A 25,060-nucleotide genomic window follows, 5' to 3' on the forward strand; every position below is an offset into this window, starting at 1 on the left:
TGAACCACTGTTCCTAAGGGAAATAAAGCATTAGATTCCTGCAATTCTCTGATCATAATATTGTTGTCAGCCAAATAACATATAACCTTGTTTTCTCTGTGTTTCTGTTCAAAGACACATTACTTAATATACTATTGACTCATTAAGAGTGAAATCACAGCTAACAACAGTATATAACTCATGCCTGAATGATGCTTATGTAACACACATATATTCTCCAAAAAGCAAATCATAGCTTTCTTATATTCAGGAACACTAGATTTTAGCACTACACTCGGAGGGCATTTAAACAGTGAAATTCCACACACCAAAAAGTACCAAAATGTGAAAAAATAGCATCACAAAAAAGTGTTTACAGTATAAGAGTTAAAACAAAAAATCTGAGCACTGCCTTGTTCAACTGCATCTGGGAAGCTGTGCATCAGATGACTCCTAACGTGTCACTCTGTGCATATCCACGAATGACTGTGATCGCACCTCAAGTATTAACTGTGAGATACAAATAAATGTTTGCTGGTAGATGAATCTGCAACTGCAGAATCTGTGAATAATAAGAATCAATTGTACATATTCAATCACAAACAATTTAGGGCAGAAAATTACTTTAGAGATCATCTTTCCAACCTTCTCATTTTTCAGGTGAGAAAAGAAAGGGATGGAAGAGTTACATGACATAGGCAAAGTCAGAATCTAATTAATGAAGGTTCCCAAACCTAAAACATAGGGCACTTCAGAAAATAAAGAATATTCTTCAATTTTCCTTAGAGGAGATCCACAAAGCTACATGTATTCCAGAAGACAAATGTCCCTGATAAGGAAAACCACTATAGTTTACTTTTCAGAGTCAGTGACCCAGCAGAAAGTCTAGAAATTGGCCTCCCAAAAACTTCAGCTTGACTTTGTCAACGTTAGGGGGACAATAACTAGTGAACTTAAGTATAGGTTCAGGTTCAAAACTATATATACATATATATATAAATATATAAATATATATAAATATATGTAAATATATAAATATATATAAATAAATATATAAATATATAAATAAATATATAAATATATAAATATATATAAATATATATAAATATTTTTTGGGGGGGTCTTTTTGCCTTTTCTTCAGCCGCTCCCACGACATATGGAGGTTCCCAGGCTAGGGGTTGAATTGGAGCTACAGCTGCTGGCCTACATAGCTACAGCAACATCAGATCCTACGGCATCTGTGACCTACACCACAGCTCACAGCAATGCCGGATCCTTAACCCACTGAGCAAGGCCAGGGATCGAACCTGCAACCTCATGGTTCCTAGTCGGATTCGTTAACCACTGCGCCATCATGGGAACTCCCAAGACAATATATTATTAGAAAAATTTAGCAACTAAACTTCAAAACTGAATATGAGCTTTGATATTTTTCTTTTCTAATATATATTTGAATTGACTATGTAAAGAACAATGAAAACAGCCAAATCCCATAAGGTGGGAGAGAAAAAAAGAGAAAGTTATCTCCATGGACCAAAGTTTTACTAAGTGATACTCAAACTGATTATAATTCACTTTAAAAAAGTAAATTTAGAAAATGAAAAAGAATCTATGAAATGTTTATGATTTTCTAACCGTCAACATCAAATTTTAAAACTACAACATATTTCTCAATAAGAAAGATCAGTGGAACAAAATAACTATTCTGGACAGATGTTAGGATATATAAAAATGTGGAACAAAGTACAAACTGCATCATACCTATCTGAAAACAAGCTGAATGTTTAAAAATAAATAAATAAAAAAAAAAAACTAAACTTAAATCCAAATGTGAATTTTTAATTCTCATTATTTTGACTTTGGGCATTATTTGACCAAGGTCATCTCTTCCCAATTCCTTGCTAAAGCTTTTCCCAACAACCTTCTTTGCTGATTCATCTTCTCCCAGCCTCTAAATGCTGACAAGTTCCAAAGTTCAATCCTTCATCCTCTTTATCTACATTTATTCCTTTGGCTATATCATCTAGTCTCATAATTTTAAATTCTATCCATATACTGACTATGTCCAAAATACACCTCCAGAAATCTAAACTCATTATATTCATCAGCTACATGACATATAAAGATGGTTAACTATTAGAATATCAAACTCAATATACTCAAAACTGAACTTTCAAGCTTTGTTCCTAAACCCACTCTTCTCCCATTCTTTTCCATTCTCAGATGATGGCGACTTCATCCTACTGCTCAGGCAAAAAATCCTAGATTCCTTGACTCTCTCTTTCTCTCACACCTGTCAGCTCTCTATATATCAGCTATGGTTTAACATGGGGAGCAGAACCATCCCATGATGTGGAATTAGGAATTTATTATAAGAATTAGAACTTTTACCACTGTAGAAGAAGTGAAGATCACAAAGGAGACGACTGATGGATCAGAGAAAAGTCACTAACCAGGGACCATTAAGGGCACAAGTAAAGAAGTCTGTAGAAATCTGCTGCCTCTGTGTTTGATGGGCAGCAGGGCAGAGATGGGAAGAAAACAATGTATCACAAGCTTCTAAAACAGTAACTAACAAAAAGTGTTCAATATTTGTTTATCAAAGCAATCAGCTGAAGTTCCAGAAGAAGAAAAGAAATGAGGAATTGGTAACAACATATGAATAAAAAATGGCAAGAAGAGTTCCCTTGTGGTGCAGCAGGTTAAGGATCTGGCATTGTTGCCACAGCAGCTTGGGTCACTGCAGTGGCTCAAGTCTGAGTCCTGGTCTGGGAACTTTCACAAGCATGCCTCCTCACCCCCTGTCCCCAAAAGGCAAGAAATATTCAGGGAGGTTTCCGTTGTGATTTAGCAGTAACAAACCCGACTAGTAACCATGAGGACACAGGTTCGATCCCTGGCCTCACTCGGTAAAGGATTATCTGCTGCCATGAGCTGAGGTGTAGGTCGCAGATGCAGCTTGGATCTGGCATTGCTGTGGCTGTGGCATAGGCCAGCAGCTACAGCTCTGATTCTACCTCTAGCCCAGGAACTTCCAAATGCCATGGGTGCAGCCCTAAGAAAACAAAACAAAACAAGAAGAGAAATATTCAGAACTGATGAAAACAATATATTTTCCAGAAGCCAAATAAATTTCAGTTATAAAAATAAAAATCTATACCTCCACTCAACATAGTAAGTGTGAACTACACTAAACACAAAGATTGGCGAGCTCTCTCTCTTTTTTGGGGGGCGGGGGGCAGGGGGGGAATACCTTATGACATGAATAAGTTCCAGGGTCAGGGTCTGAACCTGAACCACAAAAGTAACCAGAGCCACAGCAGTGACAATGCTGATCCCTAATCCACGGAACCACCAGTGAACTTCAAGATTGGTTCTTAAAAGAAAAACAGAAAGAAAAGAAAGTTTATCTTCAAAGGAGACAGCTGTACTGACAGCTGATTTCTCAACAGTAATGCTCAGAGTCAGAAGACATTAGAATGAAATCATCTATGTCCTAAAAGAAAAATAAATGTTTACTTCAAATTCAATGTCCAGTAAATAAGGATAAACTACAACTACACTCTGTCATAAAAATAACAGAATAAGCAACTAGCAGAACCTAAAAGAAATGTTAAAAGATATAACTACTGACAGAAGTTTAAAAATTCCACATAGAGTATGAGATAACAGAGGAAATACATAACAAAAGAAGTAGTAAATAAACACGAAAAACAAACAAATATTCAATATACATAATACAAGTAATAATGTATTATGGGCTTTAATTAAAAAGAGAGAAAAAAGTCAATAATTACAGTTGGAAAGAAGTGACAGACTTCCAGTTTGGAAAGGTAAAAATGTCAACTTTAGACTTACTGAGTTAAATATTCATGCTAAAATTTCGAGTGTAAAATTTCTGAAACAAAATTTCAAATTGAGTAGAAAACAATGAGAAAAAAAAATCTGTCAAAATAAAAAAAGGCAAAAAAGATGAAAATAAATACAGAAAAGGTAGGACAAATAACACAAAATAAGGTGGTGAAAAAATTTTCATATATATGATTAATTAAAATAAGTATTTAAAAAACACTCCATTTAAAAGATAAATATCACCCAAAGATAGTAAGTTCAGCTAAATGCTTTTCACAAGAGACAAATCTAAAATATAAAGAAATAGAATAATTAAAGTTAAGGGTGAAACAATATATACAAGGTGTATTTGTTTCCTAGGGCTTCCATAAGAAAGTAGTACAAACTGGATAGCTTAAAACAACAATTTATTGTCTTATAGTTCTGGAGTCTAGACGTCTGAAATCAAGACATTGACAGAGCCATGCTCCCTCTGAAATCCATAGGAGAGAAATCCTTTCTTGCCTCTTCCAAGCTTCTGTTAGTTTGCTGACAATCCTTGGCATCCCATGGCTTACAGCTGCAGTACTTCTATCTCTGCCTTCCTCATGACATTGCATTCTCTCCTCATGTATCTCTGTAGTCCTTCTCCTCTTATTGTATCTCTCTAATGACACTAGTCAAATTGCATTAAGGGCCCACCCTCCTCCAGTATGACCTCATCTTAACTTAGCTTTGATTATATCCACAAAGCCCCTATTTTCAAAGTCACATTCACAGGTACAGGGGTATGCAACATACCTTTTTGAGGGACACATTTCAAGAGGCACTACACCAAGCAAACACTAACCAAAAAAGACAGGAGGATAGCAGGGAGAAAAAGGCTGACCAGAGATCTAATAATGTCCACTAATGTCAGACGATGTACTAGGTGAGAACAAGGGCAGTACGATAAGACCTGTTAGAGGCTACTACAGAAGTCCAGGTAATATGATGCTAATCTGAACTAAGACCTTGACTATGGAACAAAAGAAAGTCAATAGATTTAAGCAGTATCTAGGAAGTAAAACTAACAAGACTTTACTAGATAGTCAGGTAAAGGAGACAAAGATGATTTATAGGTTTCTTGCTTGTAAAACTGATTAGAACATGTTGGCAATCCCTATCTTCTAGCTAGTTACTTTTAAAAGTACAGACAATACCAATTCTTTTTATTGATCACTAACTCTCCAAGATTAGCTCTAACTCTCTATTTTGGTTTTCTTCATCTATCACAATCCGGTCCTGGCCTACTTTATTCATGTCTCCGCTTCCATAAACTCTAGTGATTCAATAAACATTCTACGTAATTTCATGACATTTTTTCAGACCATATATCTTGAATGCCATGCCTGTGTATTTATAAAATTTTATTCAAATGAACCTTTTCCTATGGAATCTTCTTGGTACTATTACTGACAAAATATTTTATATGCAATATAAGATTGTCTGGTCTCCTGTAGTACTTTATTCGCACTGATAGTACATTTGTCACACTGATATGTATCTACATCTGTCCCTGCAGTCAAGCTACTCATACCTTCAGAGCAGGGCTTACTCATCTTTTTATTCCCAGCACCTAACAATGTGGTCTGCACACTGATGGTTTTTAAGAAATGGTTATTGAATAGTGATTAATCAGTTTTAACTAGCATTGCTACTTACTATGCTGAAAGTCTAAAAGTAAATGGAAGACAAGGGGGATAGTGATTTTTTTCATTTTTATAAATTAGATTCTGAAAAAAGATGAATAAAGGTCTTTGTTTCTTAGTAATGAATTCATGTAATTTATAGTTAATATATTCTAAACTCCCTTGAGACTATGTAATATGGCCTATACTTTCCATATTAAATCCATATTTAAATGGAACAATTTTAAAATCTAAATAATACATATTCCAGCCCTAATTAATGAAAATTAAAACATTGCTCAGAAGAGGTAAATTTGGTGATATCTGAGGAACTCGTGTATTTGTATAATGGTCAGTAAAACTACTTTTGACACTAGCATGTTAACTTACATATAATTTAGATCATCAATTTTTCAAACAATTAAATAAAAAAAAGAATGTACTTTCTTTAAAATTTAAAAAGCTACATAGACTTCCTCTGATGACTGAAAACATGCTTATGAAACCTGCAATGACTTTCATCAACAAGAATATCAACAACTTTTGAGCTGCAGATACAGAAAACTTCCAGATGGTAGAAGTTTCTAATTAAACTATTATAATGTGGTAATTTATTATAAATACAACTGTTAAATCTATAGTGTTTATATTGAACAATGCAAGTATACATATATGGTATTTAGGAAATCTAAAGCTTAACCTGTTATTATGCAATGAAATACACTTCCTACAGTTAAGCACCAGTTTTTAAAAACAAAGGTCATATATAACAGGTACCAATATAATAAAATTAAGATACTTTCTGAAAACAACCACTAGCAACATCACTTCATGAAGCTTTGCAAAAATCATGGATCATAATTGTTCTTACTGCCCCATTATTCAACACTGGGAAGTCCAGTTTGCCAAGACAGAATTCTGATGTACTACACAAAGAACAAAATGAGCTCCTTCCATACCCTTCCCCCATATCCTTTCCCCTGAGATTCAAAGCTTAATATGAGTTCCATTTTCCAGAGATAAAAGGACTGCATTAACAATGATGTGCCCTAGCTTTCTTCTTTTTACAATAAATTACCATATTTATATTTTGAAGCTGTCATGTGCTAGAGGATATTAAATATCCTCTTGTCATAATTAACTCTCTAAACCAAATTAAATGGCTTGGTTCAAAACAGACTGTGAAAGTTAAAAGAATATAATTCTATCACAAATTATTCTGTAATTATTTTAATAATCAGAGCTATTTAATGTATTGCATAATTGATTTTAACAGAGAACTGCATAGCGGCTAAAAAGCTCAAAATTTTTCCTCCCTTTACTCTTAAGACATAAACAAAAAGTTGAACTTGGGATTTTAGCAATAAATTTATAGAAAGTTCTTAAATACTTTTTTAGGCCAAATCCTAATACTGCAAGCTGTAACAAATTGTTAATTTTTAAAATTCCATCCATAATTATATCCAATACAAGCCATTAGACTACAACACAAATGTTTCATTTTATTAAGGCTTAGTAATATTTTGTTATAAACTCTACTGTTTCTGCAGTAGACTAATATAATGGCATGGAAAGTCTCCTTTATGTGTACAATAAAAACTCAAGGTCTATAGTAAAATACTGTCTTCACAAGTTACTTGATTAGTCTGAATCACATCCTCTTCAATGGGATTCAAAGAGGGAACTGCACAAATATTTAATCTATACAATATTCCCCAGAGATATCTACCAGGCAATAAGCTTTTAACAATTTTTACAATTTTATAATTTTACAATTCAGGAAAACATTCATTAAATTAGAACAAATGACTCAAGCAAAAGGTTCTCATTGCAAAGAATAATTTTAAACAAATACACATAAAAGTTGAATTCCAAAGAACCAAATGATAAAACAAAGGTAATACCAATTTCTCTTTAGTAAATTAACAAGTAAAAGAAAGTATTTTGGAGTTCCCGTTGTGGCGCAGTGGTTAACGAATCCGACTAGGAACCATGAGGTTGCGGGTTCGGTCCCTGCCCTTGCTCAGTGGGTTAACGATCGGGCGTTGCCGTGAGCTGTGGTGTAGGTTGCAGACACGGCTCGGATCCTGCGTTGCTGTGCCTCTGGCGTAGGCCGGTGGCTACAGCTCCGATTCAACCCCTAGCCTGGGAACCTCCATATGCCGCGGGAGCGGCCCAAGAAATAGCAACAACAACAACAAAAAGACAAAAAGACAAAAAAAAAAAAAAAAAAAAAAAGAATTTTGATCGCAGTGAGGTTTATAAGCATATGTTTTGAAACCACGTGTTCTTTTCCTCCTAGGCAATTTGACTATGGTACTTATTTTGGTAGATGGCCTGAAGAAGATTTTCTGTAGGAAGTAGGAAAGATGAACTGAAAGAGTTTAGAGGAACTGCTAATACTTTATAGAGAGCTGGGCAGAGGAATTCAACAGTCAGCTATAGCTCCTTTCCTCTCCTAGCCCACATTGGAAATAAAGCACCATCAAGAATTTGATATAGGAACCACTCAACGGACTGAAACCCAAGGAAGCATTTGTCTTTAAAAAAAAAGGTTTGCATGATGAGAATATTTTCAGATAGGATAATCAGAGCAGTTACTATAGGCCATCTGCTAAAATACAAAAGTAGCCACTGTTACACCCCCCAAATATGACCAGCTATATGCCAAATAGCTTAGTCATTAAGTATACTGGGTAATAATATTGGCTATGTTAGTATTTTTATCTCTAATATCACTCATTCAAAATAATTTTTAATGAAATGTGAATAAAAGAGTTAAGAATTTCATTCCACAAAAAAACCGGGGTGGGGGGGCTCTGCTTAGCTAAGAAATAAGACGTTTCCCCCCTATAGTTTATTAGCTATATTCTTGCTGACCTTAATCCTTTCTTATACAAGAACATTTTTTCAACATCCTGAATATTTACCACTATAATTTCTTTCTTAAAAACAACAACACGAGTTCTAGCAAGCATGAGAAATAGAATTAATCATTCTTTCATTTTTAAATAAATCTGAGCAAAAGGAAGAAAAACCACTTTAGTTAGCAGAGTAAGAGGACTTTTTCATACATTTTCAAGTAAAGTAGAACCATGTAGTTGATTCTATTTACTTTATAGTGCTTATTATTAAGCCGGCATTTCTCACCTTCAAATGCCCAAACCTGAGTTGGTTAGATGCATCATTTTATTTCACCTCTATAAAACCTAGTTAAGCAACATTATTTTTGCATTTTAGCCCACTAGCTTATACTTGTAAACTCCGTAAGGGCAGAATCCATATTTGCTTTTTTGTTCACTTCTACAATTAAATACAGAATATGAACAAATCTTTGAGCTCAGCACTACTACTCTGTACATTTAACAGCTGAAGAAGCTAACAAAGATCAAGTAACAATAGCAAGCAGTAGAGCTCGAATTTGGTTCTGTGCAGTCCTGGCCAAGAACCCCCCCCCCCTTTTTTAGGGCTGTACCAGTAGCATATAGAAGTTTCCAGGCTAGGGGTCGAATCGGAGCTGCAGCTGCCAGCCTACACCACAGTCACAGCAATGCAAGATCCGAACCACATCTGCAACCTACATCACAGCTCACAGCAACACTGGATCCCCAACCCACTGGGCCAGGGATCCAACCCATATCCTTATGGATACTAGTTGGATTCATTTCCGATGAGCCATCACAGGAACTCCAAGAACTCAACGTTCTTAACCACTATACACAGCACCATGGTTAAGACATTTATTTCCCCAAAATTCCATAAATATACTATACTATATATATTTTGTGACTTTGCTGTGTTCTTGCTCTCCAAGTATTTAATGATTTGTACTTAATTGTACAAATAAATTGGAGATATATGCATTTTAAAGGGGAAAAATTAATAGGAAATGACTCACATAGAAAAGTGAATTTAGATAATTCAGCAAACAACAGAATTGTAAGACTGACAAAAAGGGAATATGAACTTTTAAATCTACCTTAATGAAAATAACAAATATAACAGCAAACAGTGAAATGCTTACCATATGCCACCTGTTCTAAAATATTTTACATATATTAGCTAATTTAATCCTCACGTAAATCTCATGAGGCCAATTCCTATTTTACTGATGAGGAATTCAAATCACAGAAACAAAGAATGTGTTCAAGGTCACACAGCTGACAAGAAGATTTAAACTCAGGCAGTCTGGCTCTAGAATCTGAGCTCTAAACTATGCTGGAAAAACAGTAAGTTGATACTGCTTGCTGTATGTCACTGACATCGTACTCAGGTGTTGACACTCTCCGGAACACAACTTTCGTAATCCTAGCTTTGACAGGGACCATGGTTTTGGGTTGTTAATCAGTTACTACAAACCCACAATAATTTTAAAGCAATGTATATCTTTCAAATGAAACTCTGTACTGTATGTCTACAAAGCCAACACAGTATAAACTGCTAGGATATACACAAGTTAGGCCATGATAAATCAATGCGGACTTAACATATTTGAATTTTCAGAAATGATACTATAAGGAGTGAAAAGAGCAAAGTTTAGATTTTAAGTACCATCAAAAGGGTACTTTTGCAAATATTTTTCTATTTGCATTAAATTTTAATCTAACATGAATCTATACTATAATCACTTTATTACAGCAGCTGAGGGAAGATTTGAATTCATAAAAAAAAAATCACTGCAGACATTTTCAAAGATTGGTATTTATATTATACCTTTCAAGATATTCTTACTCCATCCTAAGCTTTGTAGACATATTTAGAAGCACAATCAAGAAAAGAAATTAGCTTGTCTCATGGTATTTTAAAATCTTAGTCCCACTTCACTAGTAACATGCTATGATTCTTATGATTCAAAGACATGGCTACTCTCCTTTCAAACTGTTGCAGGAATATTCTTCACAATGCCCTCTCACATACTGCATCTAACATAAGCATTGGATGTAAATTCATTTATTTTGTGAAAACTGCTACAATACATAATATTCTCTACATGGAAAAAAGCACATTACTCTGGCTAACTGAATAATACATATTTTATGTAATAGTTATCATACTATAATTCATATAAAATACCTCATTTCTGAAAACTGACACCCATGTTACATAACTAAATTATGTATGTACACCAATGTAATTTGCATATTCCTTTCAGAAAAATCATCTTAAATGCTGGCATTCTAGTGTGTTTAAAAGTACTAAAATCAAAAATGATTCTTTTTTTTTATAAAAAGACATTTAAAGAGGTAAAAATTTTTAAATGTATTTAAAAATACATGAAGAATAAAAGCAAAGGACAAACTAATAAACTGAATTATACTTTGCTATATTTAATTGCAATGGACAAATGCAAGAAAAAATAATTAATAATATCATTCTTATAGGACATTCTGCTAAGCTTTCAAGCAACAGCTTTCAAGTGCTACTAAGAATTACAATCTGCTAAAAGCAGAACAAAATAATCTTTCAAATCTCAATGAAATAATCAATAAAAACACACAAGGGTTTATCTTAACTAAATATTATAAATATGGCATTTAGGCAAAATAAGATATTTAGTAATAAAGCAATTTAACAAATTTTACTTCATCTTTGAAGACTTACTTCCAAAGAACCATATTCATCTGTGTCTTTTAAGAAACATAAAAAAGATGTAGGTGGTCTCATCAGAATTAATCTCTTAGCCATCACTGTTTAGAAGAGATGGTCTTCTCAAAGACACTTCCCAAAAAAACATATCGAGCCTACACTCAGCTTGTAGGTCTACTGATGTGGAAGTTCCACAGCAAACCAGCAACCCAGAGTATCTGCACACCCAATACTTTGTCAAGAAGAAGAATCCTGAGCTTACTACTTGTCAATACTTATCCAAAGATATTGAATATATGGAGGGGTTTTGGGAGGCAGTTTCCCAAAAATACTTATTAATTATATGTTTTATATGAATGGTATTATAGAAATATATTATATTGATCATATTAATAATTAATAAATGATTAACTGATATTAAGACCAATGCATGGCTAAGATAAATTAGAGAAATATCATTTTTGGATAAGTAGTAAACTCAAGATTATTCTTCCTGTCAAAGTATCTGACATACAGATATTCTAGGTTGCCAATATTATTTCTCTAATCTTTTATATTATTTTACAGAAAATATATATTCTATCCAATCCTACAAATAGTCAAAAATTATATATCTATTTTTAGGTTAAATCAGACAAATACAGAGTGAAATACTGAAGCGACACTATTTGGGAGCTCAAATAATTGTTCCGACAAAACTGTAATCTGCTATTAAGCCATAAACTCTTATTTAAGGATGCAAAATATTAACTGCCCTATTTTTTTTTTTGAAAACTGATCCCTATTAAGTCCCTATATGACTTAATAAACTCCTTTTTTCAGTTAGGATTTACCATACTACACAATATCTTTATTTAAAAATGAATGTACAGTCTTTTAAGAGACTTAATCTTCTAGAATCTGGATTCATATAACTGATCATATACCCTTTATTCCACTAGCTACAAAAAAAGAAAATCTGTGGTTTATCTTTGGCAAGTGAAAAGGACTTCATGGCATGCTCTGGTACACTTTTAACCTCTCTCAATAAGTGTTATCTTACTTACATTAAGATGCCATAAAAAATTGTGGAACAAGGAAAAACAATGAAAATATTCATGCCAAAGCATTTTTTACTCTAAAATATGAAGTCACAAAAGAATACTAATCAATAAATGAAAAAATTAATACAGTGAACACTGTGAAAAATCTTAATGAAATCCCACAATTAAAACCCTACCCCAATAAAGTATAGATAAATGTTTGCTATGCAAATACAAACATGAAGTAGTTTCCATCAAAGAAAAAAGGCTTGTTTCCAAACATTTAATTATTTAATTATAATAATAATGATCATATCTTAATATTTATATTAATATTAATTACTTTCAAATAAAATCTATTTTCACTTTTACAATTTAACAAAATTCTTTTTTTTTTAATATTAGAAACCATTGCTTTTTTAAAACTAGAGCTGGTGAAGTTTAAAATACTAGCTGTAATATGCCAAAGAAGTAATCTGGGAAAATGAGATAGATTTATGGGTATGTACATAAAGTATACTGTAGAAGTATTTCACTTTTTTTGTAAAGTATATGTAAAATACCTGACAAACAGCGATGCTTTACACAGTGTTATTTTGTGTAAAAATAATGGGGAAACAGAGGAGCATACTTACCCTTCTCCGCCCATTCTCGTTATCTTTAGGCGAAAATCAACAGAATTCAGACTAGGGGGCTTCCATTTCAAAATATCATCACATCGACCAGGTTTATATTTCTAAAGGAAATTACAATGATGATAATAGTTAATATGAAGCTAAAAAATTAAACATTCCATTTATTAAATATAATTATCAATTACTATTAAGCAAAATTACTACTTTTCTGAATATAATTTTTGCTATTTTCAACTGATGAGTGGTTAAATATCTACCATCTTACTGATGGCCTTTCTCCTTTTTCTGACAAAGCATGTAGACACTTGTTTGTGAGACACTTGTCTCAAGAAATAATGAAACCTAATACTCCCACCAATCTGATTATAACTGAAAGGAAGTTTGATCATTTAAAAAAATTTGGGGGGAGTTCCCAGTGTGGTGCAGTGGATTAAGGATCCAGTGTTGTTGCAGCTATAGCATATGTCACAGCTGCAGCTCAGATTCAGTCCCTAGTCTAGGAATTTCCATATGCCACAAGCGTGGCCAAAAAATTTTTAAAAACACAAAAAAATTAGATTTTGTTTCTTTCTTTACTGTGGGATGATACACAATGAGAAAAATTAACTAATGAATTTTGACAAACAGATAAAATCATGTAACCATCACCAAAATCATGATTTATAGTGTTTCAGTCACCCCCAAAAGTTTCCTCTTGACACCTGCAGTCAGCTGCCTCCCACCAACTCTCTCGCAATGGTGACCTTCTTTCTATCACTACAGTTGTGCCTTTTCCAGAATTCGTAAGCAATTCTTAACATGAGGTTTTGCAGTAGGCTGGTGTATATATTAGTAGCTTCTTCCTTTTCATTGAAAGTGAACAGGGTTCCATTCTATGTATACACCAAAAATTGTTTATGCATTTATAAGTTGATGGATAATTTGGCTGTTCCTATTTTTAGGCTATCATACATGACGCTACTCTGAACATTGGTGTGGACATCTGTTTTCATAACTTTTGGGTACATACTCAGGAGCAGAATGGCTGGGTTACATGGTAAATGTATGTTTAACTTTTTAAGAAACTGTCAATCTGTTCTCCAAAGTGGTGGTGACATCTTCCATTCCCACCAGAGATACACGAGAAATCAATCTGCTCCACGTCCACCCTAGGACTAAGTATTGTCAGTCTTTTTAATTCTAAAGTATATCTCATAATTTTAATTTGTATTTCTCTAGTGACAAAAGATGCTGAAGATCTTCTAATTTTCTTATTTGCTGCTGTGTATCTTCTTTGGTGAAGTGCTTGTTCAAAATTTTACCCTTATTTTTTCTGAGTTATCTCCTCATAAGTGACCTGTAAGAGTTATTTATATATTCTAGATATATGCACTGCAAATATTTTCTATCAGTTTTTGCCTTGCCTTTTCATTTTTCTAACAATTTCTCTTGAATATATTTTAATGAAGTAAAAGTCACCTATTTTTTTCCAGTTTTATTGAGGTAGGATTGAGAAATAAAAATTTAAGGTGTACACTATGAAATGGTTACACAAACTAATTAACATATCCGTCACCTCACAGTTACTTCTTTGTGTGTGTTATAAGACTATTTAATATTTAAGATCTATTCCCCCTCAGAAATTCCGAGTGTACTTTATTATTAACTATAGTCACTATGCTGTGCATTGGGTCTCCAGAACTTAATTCATCTTATAACTAAAGTTTCTACCCTTGATCAATATCTCCCCTCTAGTCCTATCCCTCAGCTTCTGGCAACCACCATTCCATACTGCTATAAGTTTGACTTTTTTTTCTTTTAAGATTCTATACACATTTTGTCTGTGTCTGGCTTACTTCATTTAGCATAATTTATTCCAGGTTCATTCATGTTGTCACAATTGGCAGAATTTCCTTCTTTCTGAAGACTAAATAATATTCCATTGTATCTGAATACCATATTTTCTTTATCCATGCATCCACTGACACTTTGTTTCCACATTTTGGCTACTGTGAATATCACTGCAATAAAGATGGGAATGCAGGTATCTCTTCAAGATGCTGGCTTTATTTCTTTCCAAAGTGGAATTGCCGAATGACATAACAGTTCTATTATTAATTTTTTGAGGAACCTCCATACTATTTCTCATAAGAGCTGTATCAATATACATTCCTACCAACAGTGCACAAGTGTTTCCTTTTCCTCACGTCCTCACCTGCAGAGGTTATCTTTTCACTTTTTGATAATGACCACCCTAACTGGTATAAGGTGATATCTCAGTGTGGTTCTGATTTGCATTTCTCTGAGGATTAGTGATATCAAGCATTTTTTCAAAATCATCCATTTTAAACTTCTGTAATTTGTGCTTGTGGTGCCCTCTTTAAGAAATCATTGCCTATCCTAAGGTCACTGCAATTTCCTACTATTATTTCCTTAGAGAAATTTTACAGTTTTAGCTCTTATTTTTAGGTATATGATCCATTTGAAGTTAATTTATTTATATGGTGTGAAGTAAGGGACTGTTCGTTGCTTTGCAGGTGGATATCAAATTGATCCAACACCATTCCTAAAAGATTACCCTTCCCTCACTGAAGTGCCTTGGCATCTTGGTAAAAAATCAGTTGTCTATAGACACAGATATATTTCTATTCTCACTAATCTGTTGCGTTGATAAATATGTCTTTCTCCCTGCTCACAGCAGTGTCTTCGTAACTCTAGATTTATATTAAGTTTTGAAAACAAATTGTGTTAAGTCCTCAAACTTTGTTCTTCTTTTTCCAAACTCTCTTAGTTAATGTAACATTTATATTTCCACATACATTTTTAAATCACCTGGTCAATTTCTATGAAAAATATGTACTGGAATTTTAAGTAAGGATGCACTGAACCAATAGATAAATTAAGTAAGAAATAACATTTTAAGAATACTGAATTTTTCTCAAGTTCTCTGGTGGCCTAGCAGTTAGAGACTCAGTGTTGTCACTGCTGTGGCTCAGGTTAGATCCCTGGCCTGGGAACTGACAATGCCACAGGAATAGTCAAAAAAAAAAAAAAAAAAAAAAAAAAAAAAACCCTTTTTCATGATCCCCCAAATAATAAGGGCAAAGATATTACATAATAGCAGGACTAAAGCCTTTTTAAAATAAATATCTATGAGTTATCAAACATGAAATACAGGATCTTGCTGAATATAAACAAGGATACAAAAATATCTTTTCAGGCTCAATATTCCAATGTATAATTAGGGAACAATACATTTTAATTTCATTAAATTCACCAACATGTATCTAGATTAAAATAATTATCAAAGCTATATTTAACTGATACAGATCATACTTGGTTCTACAGAAATAAATCTGATTTTACCAGGTGAGTTGTCAAATAAAAAATTAGGGATAGATTAGGGCTGAAAGCAATTACCAATATAATCCAAGATGTCCATTATCGTCTTAAAGAAAAATGTAATGAATGCAGATGTCAGGCAACAAAGTAAGATGTTCAGGAAAGTGTTTACCAAATGAGAGCAGAATGTGTCTCAGAGGTAGAGAATGGCCATGTGCCAAAGAAGTCCTCTAAAACTAAAATAGAGAGAAAATGAAATGGAGGCATAAGTGATATATTTGCTGTATAAAGTGGTTGTTCTCAATTAGGGATTTTACCCCCCAAGGGATATTTGGTAATGCCTACATTTTTGGTTGTCACAACAGGGGACAGAAGGGTGAGCTACTGCCATCTAGTGGGTAGAGGCCAAGGATGTTTCTAAACACTGTACAAAGCACAGGGCAGCTGCCCACAACAAAGAATTATCTAGACTCAAAAGTCAATCGCACCAAAGTTGAGAAACTCTGATGTAAAGGAGCTTTGTTATTAGTAATAACAAAGAGGACAAGATATCTGTTCTTCTTGGCTTCTACTAACTACAGATTTTAAGCAAGTTCAAAGTGTGGTCATCTTACCTCACTTGCGAAAATGCAATAATAGGATTTCACTCACCTAATACAGGATATCTAGGCCAGAGATGTCTAAAATGCTTTGCAACCCCATGCCACTCAACAACTTCCACTAGTAAAATGTGAGCAGCTAAGTTATCATAATACATATTCCAGGTCCTACACTGAAACCTGAGATGTAATACCTTCTGCATAACGGCCACATCCTGAAAGTAAGAAAGATCCCTGGCCTTACCATACATTAGTTTTATTTTTGATGTTCTAGCATTTAGTTTTAAAGAAACAAGGAGAAATCCTACTTGGTAACTCTATTGAACAGAAGAGTAAAACAATTCTAGTTTTAGTGACTTGATTAGATCCTTTGTCCATGTCTCACTGAGAAGCAAATAACAAATACCTATCATGCAAATCAAGACACAAAAATACTCTGTAGGGAGGAAAGTCACTCATCAATACTAAGTATCTACTCTGCACCCAGTACCATACAAGTTGGGAAAGATACAAAGACTCAAAAGACATTGAGGCTTTTGAGAGATACTAGAGAGGTGCTAAAATGAACATAAACAAGAGTTGCTGAAGAAGTACAAGAGAGAAACATCAAAATCAGGAGGCTGGGGTAAAGAATGTTTTTTTTGAACAACAAAAATGCATGAATTGAATTTTGAAAAATAACTGGGTTGAGAGAAAGTTCTAGGCAATAAGACCACAAATAGGATACCTGGGTTGAGGGGAAATTTGCTCAAGTTTTCTGAAACTAAGTTGGCTCACTACCCAAAGCTTTTCCTGCTGATGTAGAAAGGTAAGAGCGCCCATCTTCTACAAAACTATCTCAACACCACCACTTGGGACTCCATTTCTGCAAAGTCAGAGAGAGAGACAGTAGAAGGAAGCAGGGGTAAAAAATGGAGAATTCCATTTTCAAAAGCTTGCTGACATTTCTCATTTACTTATAAGAATTTTATTTCTATTTATGGAAAGCGAAGTGATTTGAGAATAAAATTTAGTATTAGAGAATTAATGCAGTTTCTTGGCTTATTCAGGTTGGAAAAATCATTCAAAAATACATTCCTATTACTACTTCTATTACCTAATTAATATCTAACTAATTAACTTCTTGCTCTTGTTTTAATACAAAATAACCTGTGGCTTACATTTCTTTTTCTTGTACTGAACTACAGTTAATTTAAAATGCTGCATTAGTTTCAAGTGTACAGCATAGTGATTCAGTTTATGCACACACACACATACACACACACATTCTTTTCCATCATAGGTTAGTGGTTTAAATGTCTAATGAAATAATTTCTCAAAACAAAAATTATAGCTACACAAAGACTTCCGAAATTTCAATGTTAGTGTCTATATTTGAGCAGTTCCAAAGAACTACAAATGATTGTAAATTTTAACCAGTAAGGAAACAAGGATAAAGACAGGCTAAAGGAAAATAGCCAGCTAGCACCAAGACCAGTTAATAGACCTGAGTAAGAATACTAAAAAAATGAGGGACACTTAAAGCATAAAGTAAACTCCCTCTTTCTAATAAATTGATAGATAACTTTGGCCAAAAAATTCCCAAATTACAGTAACACAGAAAAATCTTTCCACCACTAACAAAATAAAATATATCATTTGTCCAAAAGCAAATGATGACAGGTTGGGTTAGCTATCTCACGAGATATTATAAAACTGTTCCAAAGGGAACCAATTTTAAGTGACTTGTTCGCAAATTACTTTTAGTCTAGTTTTGTGTGGAATGGTGAGTAGCAAGGGCCAGCAGCTGGCAAGGCCCTGGCTAATGGGAAAAAGAGTTCAAACAACCTAATAAACTTCATCACCTAAACCACTCACCTAATCTTTACCACGCAGGTACCAGTGAAAGCCTCCTGGACCAAGTGTCCCATCTTATCTTTAGCACAGGTCTCATCTCCCAACACACCCTGGCCCTACCCTCTGGGCCACCAAAGAGCCAGCCACTCCACCAGTCTGCAATCGTCTCACCTTGCTGCTGTGTCAAGTTTCTTCATACAGTGAAAGCCCTTTGAGGGCAGAAATCCTGCCTTTATCCATTTTTATTATTTCTAAAACTCAGCAGTGTGTATGACATATTAAGAGACACTCAATTTATTAGATGAAGGAACAAGCTAATATATACCAAAACTCAGGATTAATTCTTACTTAATATCCAAGACTAGTGTTATCTGGTATAAAATTCCACCAATTTTTAGAGCTGGCAGACTCTCAGTTTTTCCTCTTCTCTGGTGGACACCAGTCTAAATAAAAGCAGTCTACTAATAGGAGGTCGAACTCTAGATACAGGTAACATCTGAATACTTTATACATCAACTATGTTACCCTCCTTTTTAGATAATCTGTGCTGCGTAGTATCACTGAAAGAATTTCCTCTGTTCCTAGTACTGGTACAAAGAAGAGTACTATAAGAGCACAGGGGAAAGTTACACTCACCAAGTCAGCCGGGCTTCCCCAAGGAAGCCATACACAATTTGATATTCAAAGGATGAATGGGAGTATTACAGAAAGGAAGAAAACAGTTTGCTGCAGAAGAAACAGCTTGTGTAAAGATGTACTCATTATAGAATACTTCAATTTGTAGCTTTTACAAAATGAATTGGTCTGTCAGGAAAAAGTGCTACCAAAGTTATCAATGAACTTCAGCAACAAAAGGAAAATGTATTCTAAATTGACAAAACATGTTTTGAAACATTTCTTCTACAAGTCCGAATTGCCATAAGCATAAGGGATGGAAGATGTCAATAGTGAGACCTATCCCTCTGATGATTCCCAAGATGTTCAAATTAGCACACTAATAAAATGTACATTAAAATATATGGCTGGACAAATTCTGAAAAGCAGAATATAAAATAATGTTCGGCCTTCTCTTGAAAAGTGGAGTGGAAATAAAAATATATTACAAAATTTATATTTGCTTATAAATACCTAAAGAAACTGTGAGAGATAAGATACATACACAATGGAATACTACTTAGCCATAAAAAGAATGAAATAATGCCATTTTCAGCTACATGGAAGCAACTAGAGATTCTCATACTAAGTGAAGTAAGTCAGAAAGAGAAAGACAAATACCATATTATCACTTAAATGTAGGATCTAAAATATGACATAAATGACTTGGACAAAGAGAACATACTTATGGTTGCCAAGGGGAAGGGGATTGGGAGAGGAATGGAGTGGAAGGTTGGGGTTAGCAGATATAAGCTACTATACACAGAAGGGATAAACAACAAGGTCCTACTTTATAGCACAGAGAATTATATTCAATGTTCTATGATTAAACCATAATGGAAAATAATACTTAAAAATGTGAAACAACACTGCAAATCAACTATTCTTCAATTAAAAAATAAAAATATACTATAAAAATTAATTTTAAAAATGTCTACCATTAATATTTCAACATTAAACTTAAGTTACCAATAAAAAAGAACTATCCTTAATTCACTGTGTTTAATATGTATCACATGAAAACTGATTTTGTACTTTTTATTCACTTGGAATTCACTGATTCTTTCACTTTTGTAAAGTATTTATATTTATTTTTCCTTTTTTCTGCTACCAATATATATCATCATTAGCAGTGTCTTTTTGTTGTACATTAACATTATATAGCTATATCCAGCTAATGCTGATTAAAAATTATTCCTCTTTAGCTGTTTGTCAACAAAATTCGATGGAAAAGCAAATGTTTTATTTATTAAGAAAACTAGAACAATAATCTTCTTCTTCTTTTTCTTCCTTACACAAAGCAAGCTGAGAATATTTTGCTATGTTCCAAAAACTGAATAAGGCAAAAAAAAATTTAAATAAACAAGGTGTATTTTCTTTCCTGGCAGTTCACTATTACAAATCTTTGGAAATTATTATATATTTTTCAATATAAAATAACATATTTGGGGAAAAGATAGAATGACACTTTTCCAGTCTGCCAGGAAACAGAGCCCTTCTTCAATTGAAGACCTATCAAAATATGCAAGCAAATGTCATGGCAACAGAAGCTCTCACCATGGTAACATCATCTCTGCTACAGAAGAAAACCACTCTAATTCGTCATGTACCTCAAGACAAGACATTAGACTAATTCCAATTTTCATTTTACAATCTATCCATAACATTCAATATACCTGGTAGTAGTAAAGATTTAATAAAAACATTAATATTTAACAAGAAAGCAATATTAAAATCAAAGCTGACTCAATTTACATGCAAACTGATTAATGGGTGAGACATAAAATCAAGCTGACCCACCTTATAGAAAAATCAGGATAGTGATGAAAACATAAAAAAAGAACTCTATCACTATTGCTTGAGAACAAATACTCTCATCTCAATATAGAAACAACTGTATGTTTTACTAATCACAATATAGCTAGCAGATAAAATAAGAAAAAGTCTTTTAAAATAAACAAAGGAAATATTTCAAGTTTTTATTACCACCTTCAACTCTGCAATTCATTACATATAATTCTGGTTTTATTTCATAGTGAGGGATTATTAATGGCACAAAAACGCTTATCTAGAAACATAAGTGTCTCCAGATGACAAAAGTAAAATCAAATACAATTTTTGAAAGGTTAGAAATTAATGTTATTACCACAAATAAAAATTTACTATGCTACATAAATCATCAAAATCCTCATGTAAAAAAGCGAGTAAACAAATAAGCATTATCAACTTTGAAAATTAAACTGAAAGATCTAATTGCTGTCAAGTAAAAGATCTACTGCCTATAGCATATTAAAATGCCAAATAGCCATCTTAAAATATTCTTTTTTAGGTGAGAAAGCACAAAAGATTAGCAATTCAAAATGTCAATGAAAGCATAAAACTGAAAACCTTATATGTAAGAGCCTAATAAAACATAGTTGATTTATGGTATAGACTAATAACCAGATGGAAAATTCAATTTGAAAACATTTCTTCTTAAAAATCATCGCTTCAGTTTGATCAAAGTTTGAAGCTTAAACCTTAGAAAGAATGGAGTCTTACATTAAAATAAACAGCCAATTTTTCTTTGAAGAAAATACCCATTTTTCTCAAAATTATTAAATATTTTGGCAAATATAACTTATACTCCAATTTTTAATGGGTTATGAATAAAGTCACCTTTAAATAAAATAATTAAGTCACCTTTAATAAAAATACCAGTTATTTCTGCATCAACAGCAAAACACAAGGGGAAATCAAAAGGTAGCATGTGATAAAGAAGACAGTAAACTGGCTTTGAATCTAGGTTTGGTCTTTAACCTGGAAGCAAGGGAAAATCTGGAGAGATGAAGGAAGAAGACCACTCTGGATGTGGTATAAAAAAAAAGACTAGAGGGTGACAAAGTGGATGCTGCAGGACCACTTAGGATTCTGCTGCAGTGGTCCAGGCAAGAGGCAATGAATGACAAGTCAGACCAGAGCTGTGGCAACAGTAAGTGAAGAGAAAAGGGGAGAATTTAAGAGATATTTAGGAGATAAAACAAGATTTGGAGATGGATTAGAGGGCTAAAAGAGAGGAAGGTGTCAGATATGATATCTTAACTTCTCACTAAAGGAGCTGCATTTAACTAACTGACATAGGAAATGTTTAGAAAGAATCATTTTGCATAGTTCATATGTTGGCTTGTTTGAGTAGCAGAGATGGAGTTCGGCTTTAAAGTATATTGAGTTTCTGGTGGTTTTAAGAAATTTAAAAGGTGATATCATGATAGGCAATTGGATAAACAAATCTGGAACTTAAATAGAAATCAAAACTCTGAGTCACAATGAAGGCACCTCAGAAAACTAAATACAGAACTACCATATGATCCAGCAATCCCACTCCTGGGCATTTCCAGACAAAACTTTCATTCAAAAAGATACATGCAACCTTATGTTCACTGCAGCACTATTCACAATAGCCAAGACATGGAAATAACCTAAATATCCATCACCAGAAGAATGGATTGAGATGTGGTATATATACGTAGTGGAATATCACTCAGCCATTAAAAAGACAAAACCATGCCATTTGAAGCAATGTGGATAAACCAGAGAGTCTCATACTAAGTGAAGTCAGAAAGAGAAAGACAAATACCATATGATATCATTTACATCTGGACTCTAACATAGTGCACAAATGAACATATCTACAGTAAAGAAACAAACTCATGGACATGGAGAACAGACTTGTGGTTGCCAAGGGGGAGGAGGAGGGAGTGGGATGGACTGGGAGTTTGGTATTGGTAGATGCAAACTACTGGATTTGGAGTGGATAAGCAATGAGATCCTGCTGTATAGCACAGGGAACTTTATCCAAGCACTTGTGATGGAACATGATGGAGGATAATATGATAAAAATAATGTATGTATATGTGTAACTGGGTCACTTTTCTGTACAGCAGAAACTGAAAGAACACTATAAATCAACTGTAACAACAAAAACATTTTTTTAAGTCTGAGTTGCAGGCTTATAGGCGATCTAGCCATGAGTGTGGATAAGATTTCTAGGGAGTGAGCAGAGCATTAGAGAAAAATAAAGGTATGACAGACTGAGCCTTTAGAAATTCTGAACTTCAATGGCTAGTGGAAGACAAACAGCTTGAGTGAGACGAAGACTAGAAGGAATCAGGAGCTGTGGTGTCACAGAAGTCACATTAAGAGTATTTCAAAGAAGCATGGACAGTGGTATAGAGTACCACTAGATGACCCAGTAAGAAACGTGCTGGAAGATGATCTTGATTTTGCAAGGAGGAAAAATCATTGGTGACCTTTCAAAAAAGCATTTGATTCAAATGGTATTTACCTAGATGAAGCCTTTTTAAAAACACAATCTTAACTAGAAATACAATATATAAAATAAGTCAGGGCCCCTGTGATGTAAATAGAATGCTTACCTGGTAACCTATCCCTGGTCCCCTGAGGCAGTTCATTATGGAAACCCATGTTTGGAAATTCATGTTTTGAAACCATTGGGCTAGATAATCTTGGAAATCTGGATTTACCTTAATTTGATAAATGCAGTTCAACCTACTCTTTTTTAAAAATTGAGGGTTTTGTGATAATTAATGATTTCTGTGTCTTAGTAAATATCAGATACAGATGATTTTCTTTATAAACACAAAGAAATATCCTAAACTCAAGAGTTCCCTCCATGGCTTAGCAGTTAACAGACCCGACTAGAATCCATGAGGATGTGGGTTCAATCCCTGGCCTCACTCACTTAAGGATCCAGCACTGCTGTGAGTTGTGGTGTAGGCCGCAGGTGTGGCTCGGGTCCCACGTTTCTGTGGCTGTGGTGTAGGCCTGAGGCTGCAGCTTCAATTCGATCCCTAGCCTGGGAACCTCCCTATGCTGCAAGTGCAGCCCTAAAATAGCAAAAAAAAAAAAAAAAAAAGAAGAAGAAGAAGAAGAGAAAAAAATATCCTAAGCTTTAATTCCCTGAATACATCATGGATTAGCTCTGCTTTTCCTTTCTCTTATAAAAGTAACCAACTAAGTGCAAATCTGGACATATTTAAAGGTTATGTCTCTGAAAAAACAGAACATTAAATCAAAAGGTAAATGAACTTTCTTCTAAGTTGGTATTTGGGGTTTGCCTTCAACAGAATCATCACTTCGACAGTATCTTTATCATTGTTCTTCAACATTTTGCCAGGATTTAAAAGTTGGTTTCTTGGTGTTTTGGGGTTTTTTGTGTTTTTTTTTTTTTATAGCAATAGTAGTATCTTCTACCTTTTACTCAACTTCAGTTCACTCACTATAATTAATATAACAGAGCAGAATTAACCTCTCTCTAAGTTCTAAGCAGCTAAAACCAAGCATTTGCATTTATCAAATTAAGGAAAATCCAGACTTCCAAGATTATCTAGCCCAATGGTTTCAAAACATGAATTTCCAAGCAATGGTAGGCGAAGGGGTTTCTACATGAGCAAAGGCACCAGGAATCCTCTTCATTTTTCACCATTCATTTGCCTTTGGAATATTTCTGTGGTATGAGAAAATGGACTACAGATTAAAAATCAAACTCTGTCCACCCCTGACTAGGACTTTCTCTCCACTTTATATGGCCTCACTCGAATCACTAAGCTGGTCACTCAAATTGGTCCCTTTCCTCATTTATTTGAATTACTGGCTCAAGGAAGCCAACAGATGCAACACCACATTGTGAGAAGTTTGGTGAATTTTCTCATAAATATGGTGGAAAACACGTGCATTTATACCCACTTTGATTTGAAACCTTACTAAAATAGAAGTTACAGAAAAGAGATGTCAATAGAAAAGGAAAAACAGGAGAGAAGACAACTGCCAATATGTCAAATTTTTGAATGATAGAAACAGTTAATATGTCAAATTTTTGAAAGATAGAAAGTAGACAGAGAAGTTAATAGAATAGAGTGGAAAGAAAA

General features: G+C 33.8%; 1 protein-coding gene across 2 annotated transcripts in view; it reads right to left on the bottom strand.

Moving 5' to 3' along the window:
- RNGTT (RNA guanylyltransferase and 5'-phosphatase) overlaps positions 1 to 25,060 on the bottom strand; it is a 209,122-nt gene that overhangs the window by 75,853 nt on the left and 108,209 nt on the right. For both annotated transcript variants that reach the window (XM_021089928.1, XM_021089934.1), the window contains exon 13: positions 12,724 to 12,824. In XM_021089928.1, coding sequence (XP_020945587.1) covers positions 12,724 to 12,824 — 101 coding nt within the window. The remainder of the gene's footprint in view (positions 1 to 12,723; positions 12,825 to 25,060) is intronic.

Source organism: Sus scrofa, chromosome 1, assembly GCF_000003025.6.
Source record: "Sus scrofa isolate TJ Tabasco breed Duroc chromosome 1, Sscrofa11.1, whole genome shotgun sequence".
NCBI lineage: Eukaryota > Metazoa > Chordata > Mammalia > Artiodactyla > Suidae > Sus > Sus scrofa.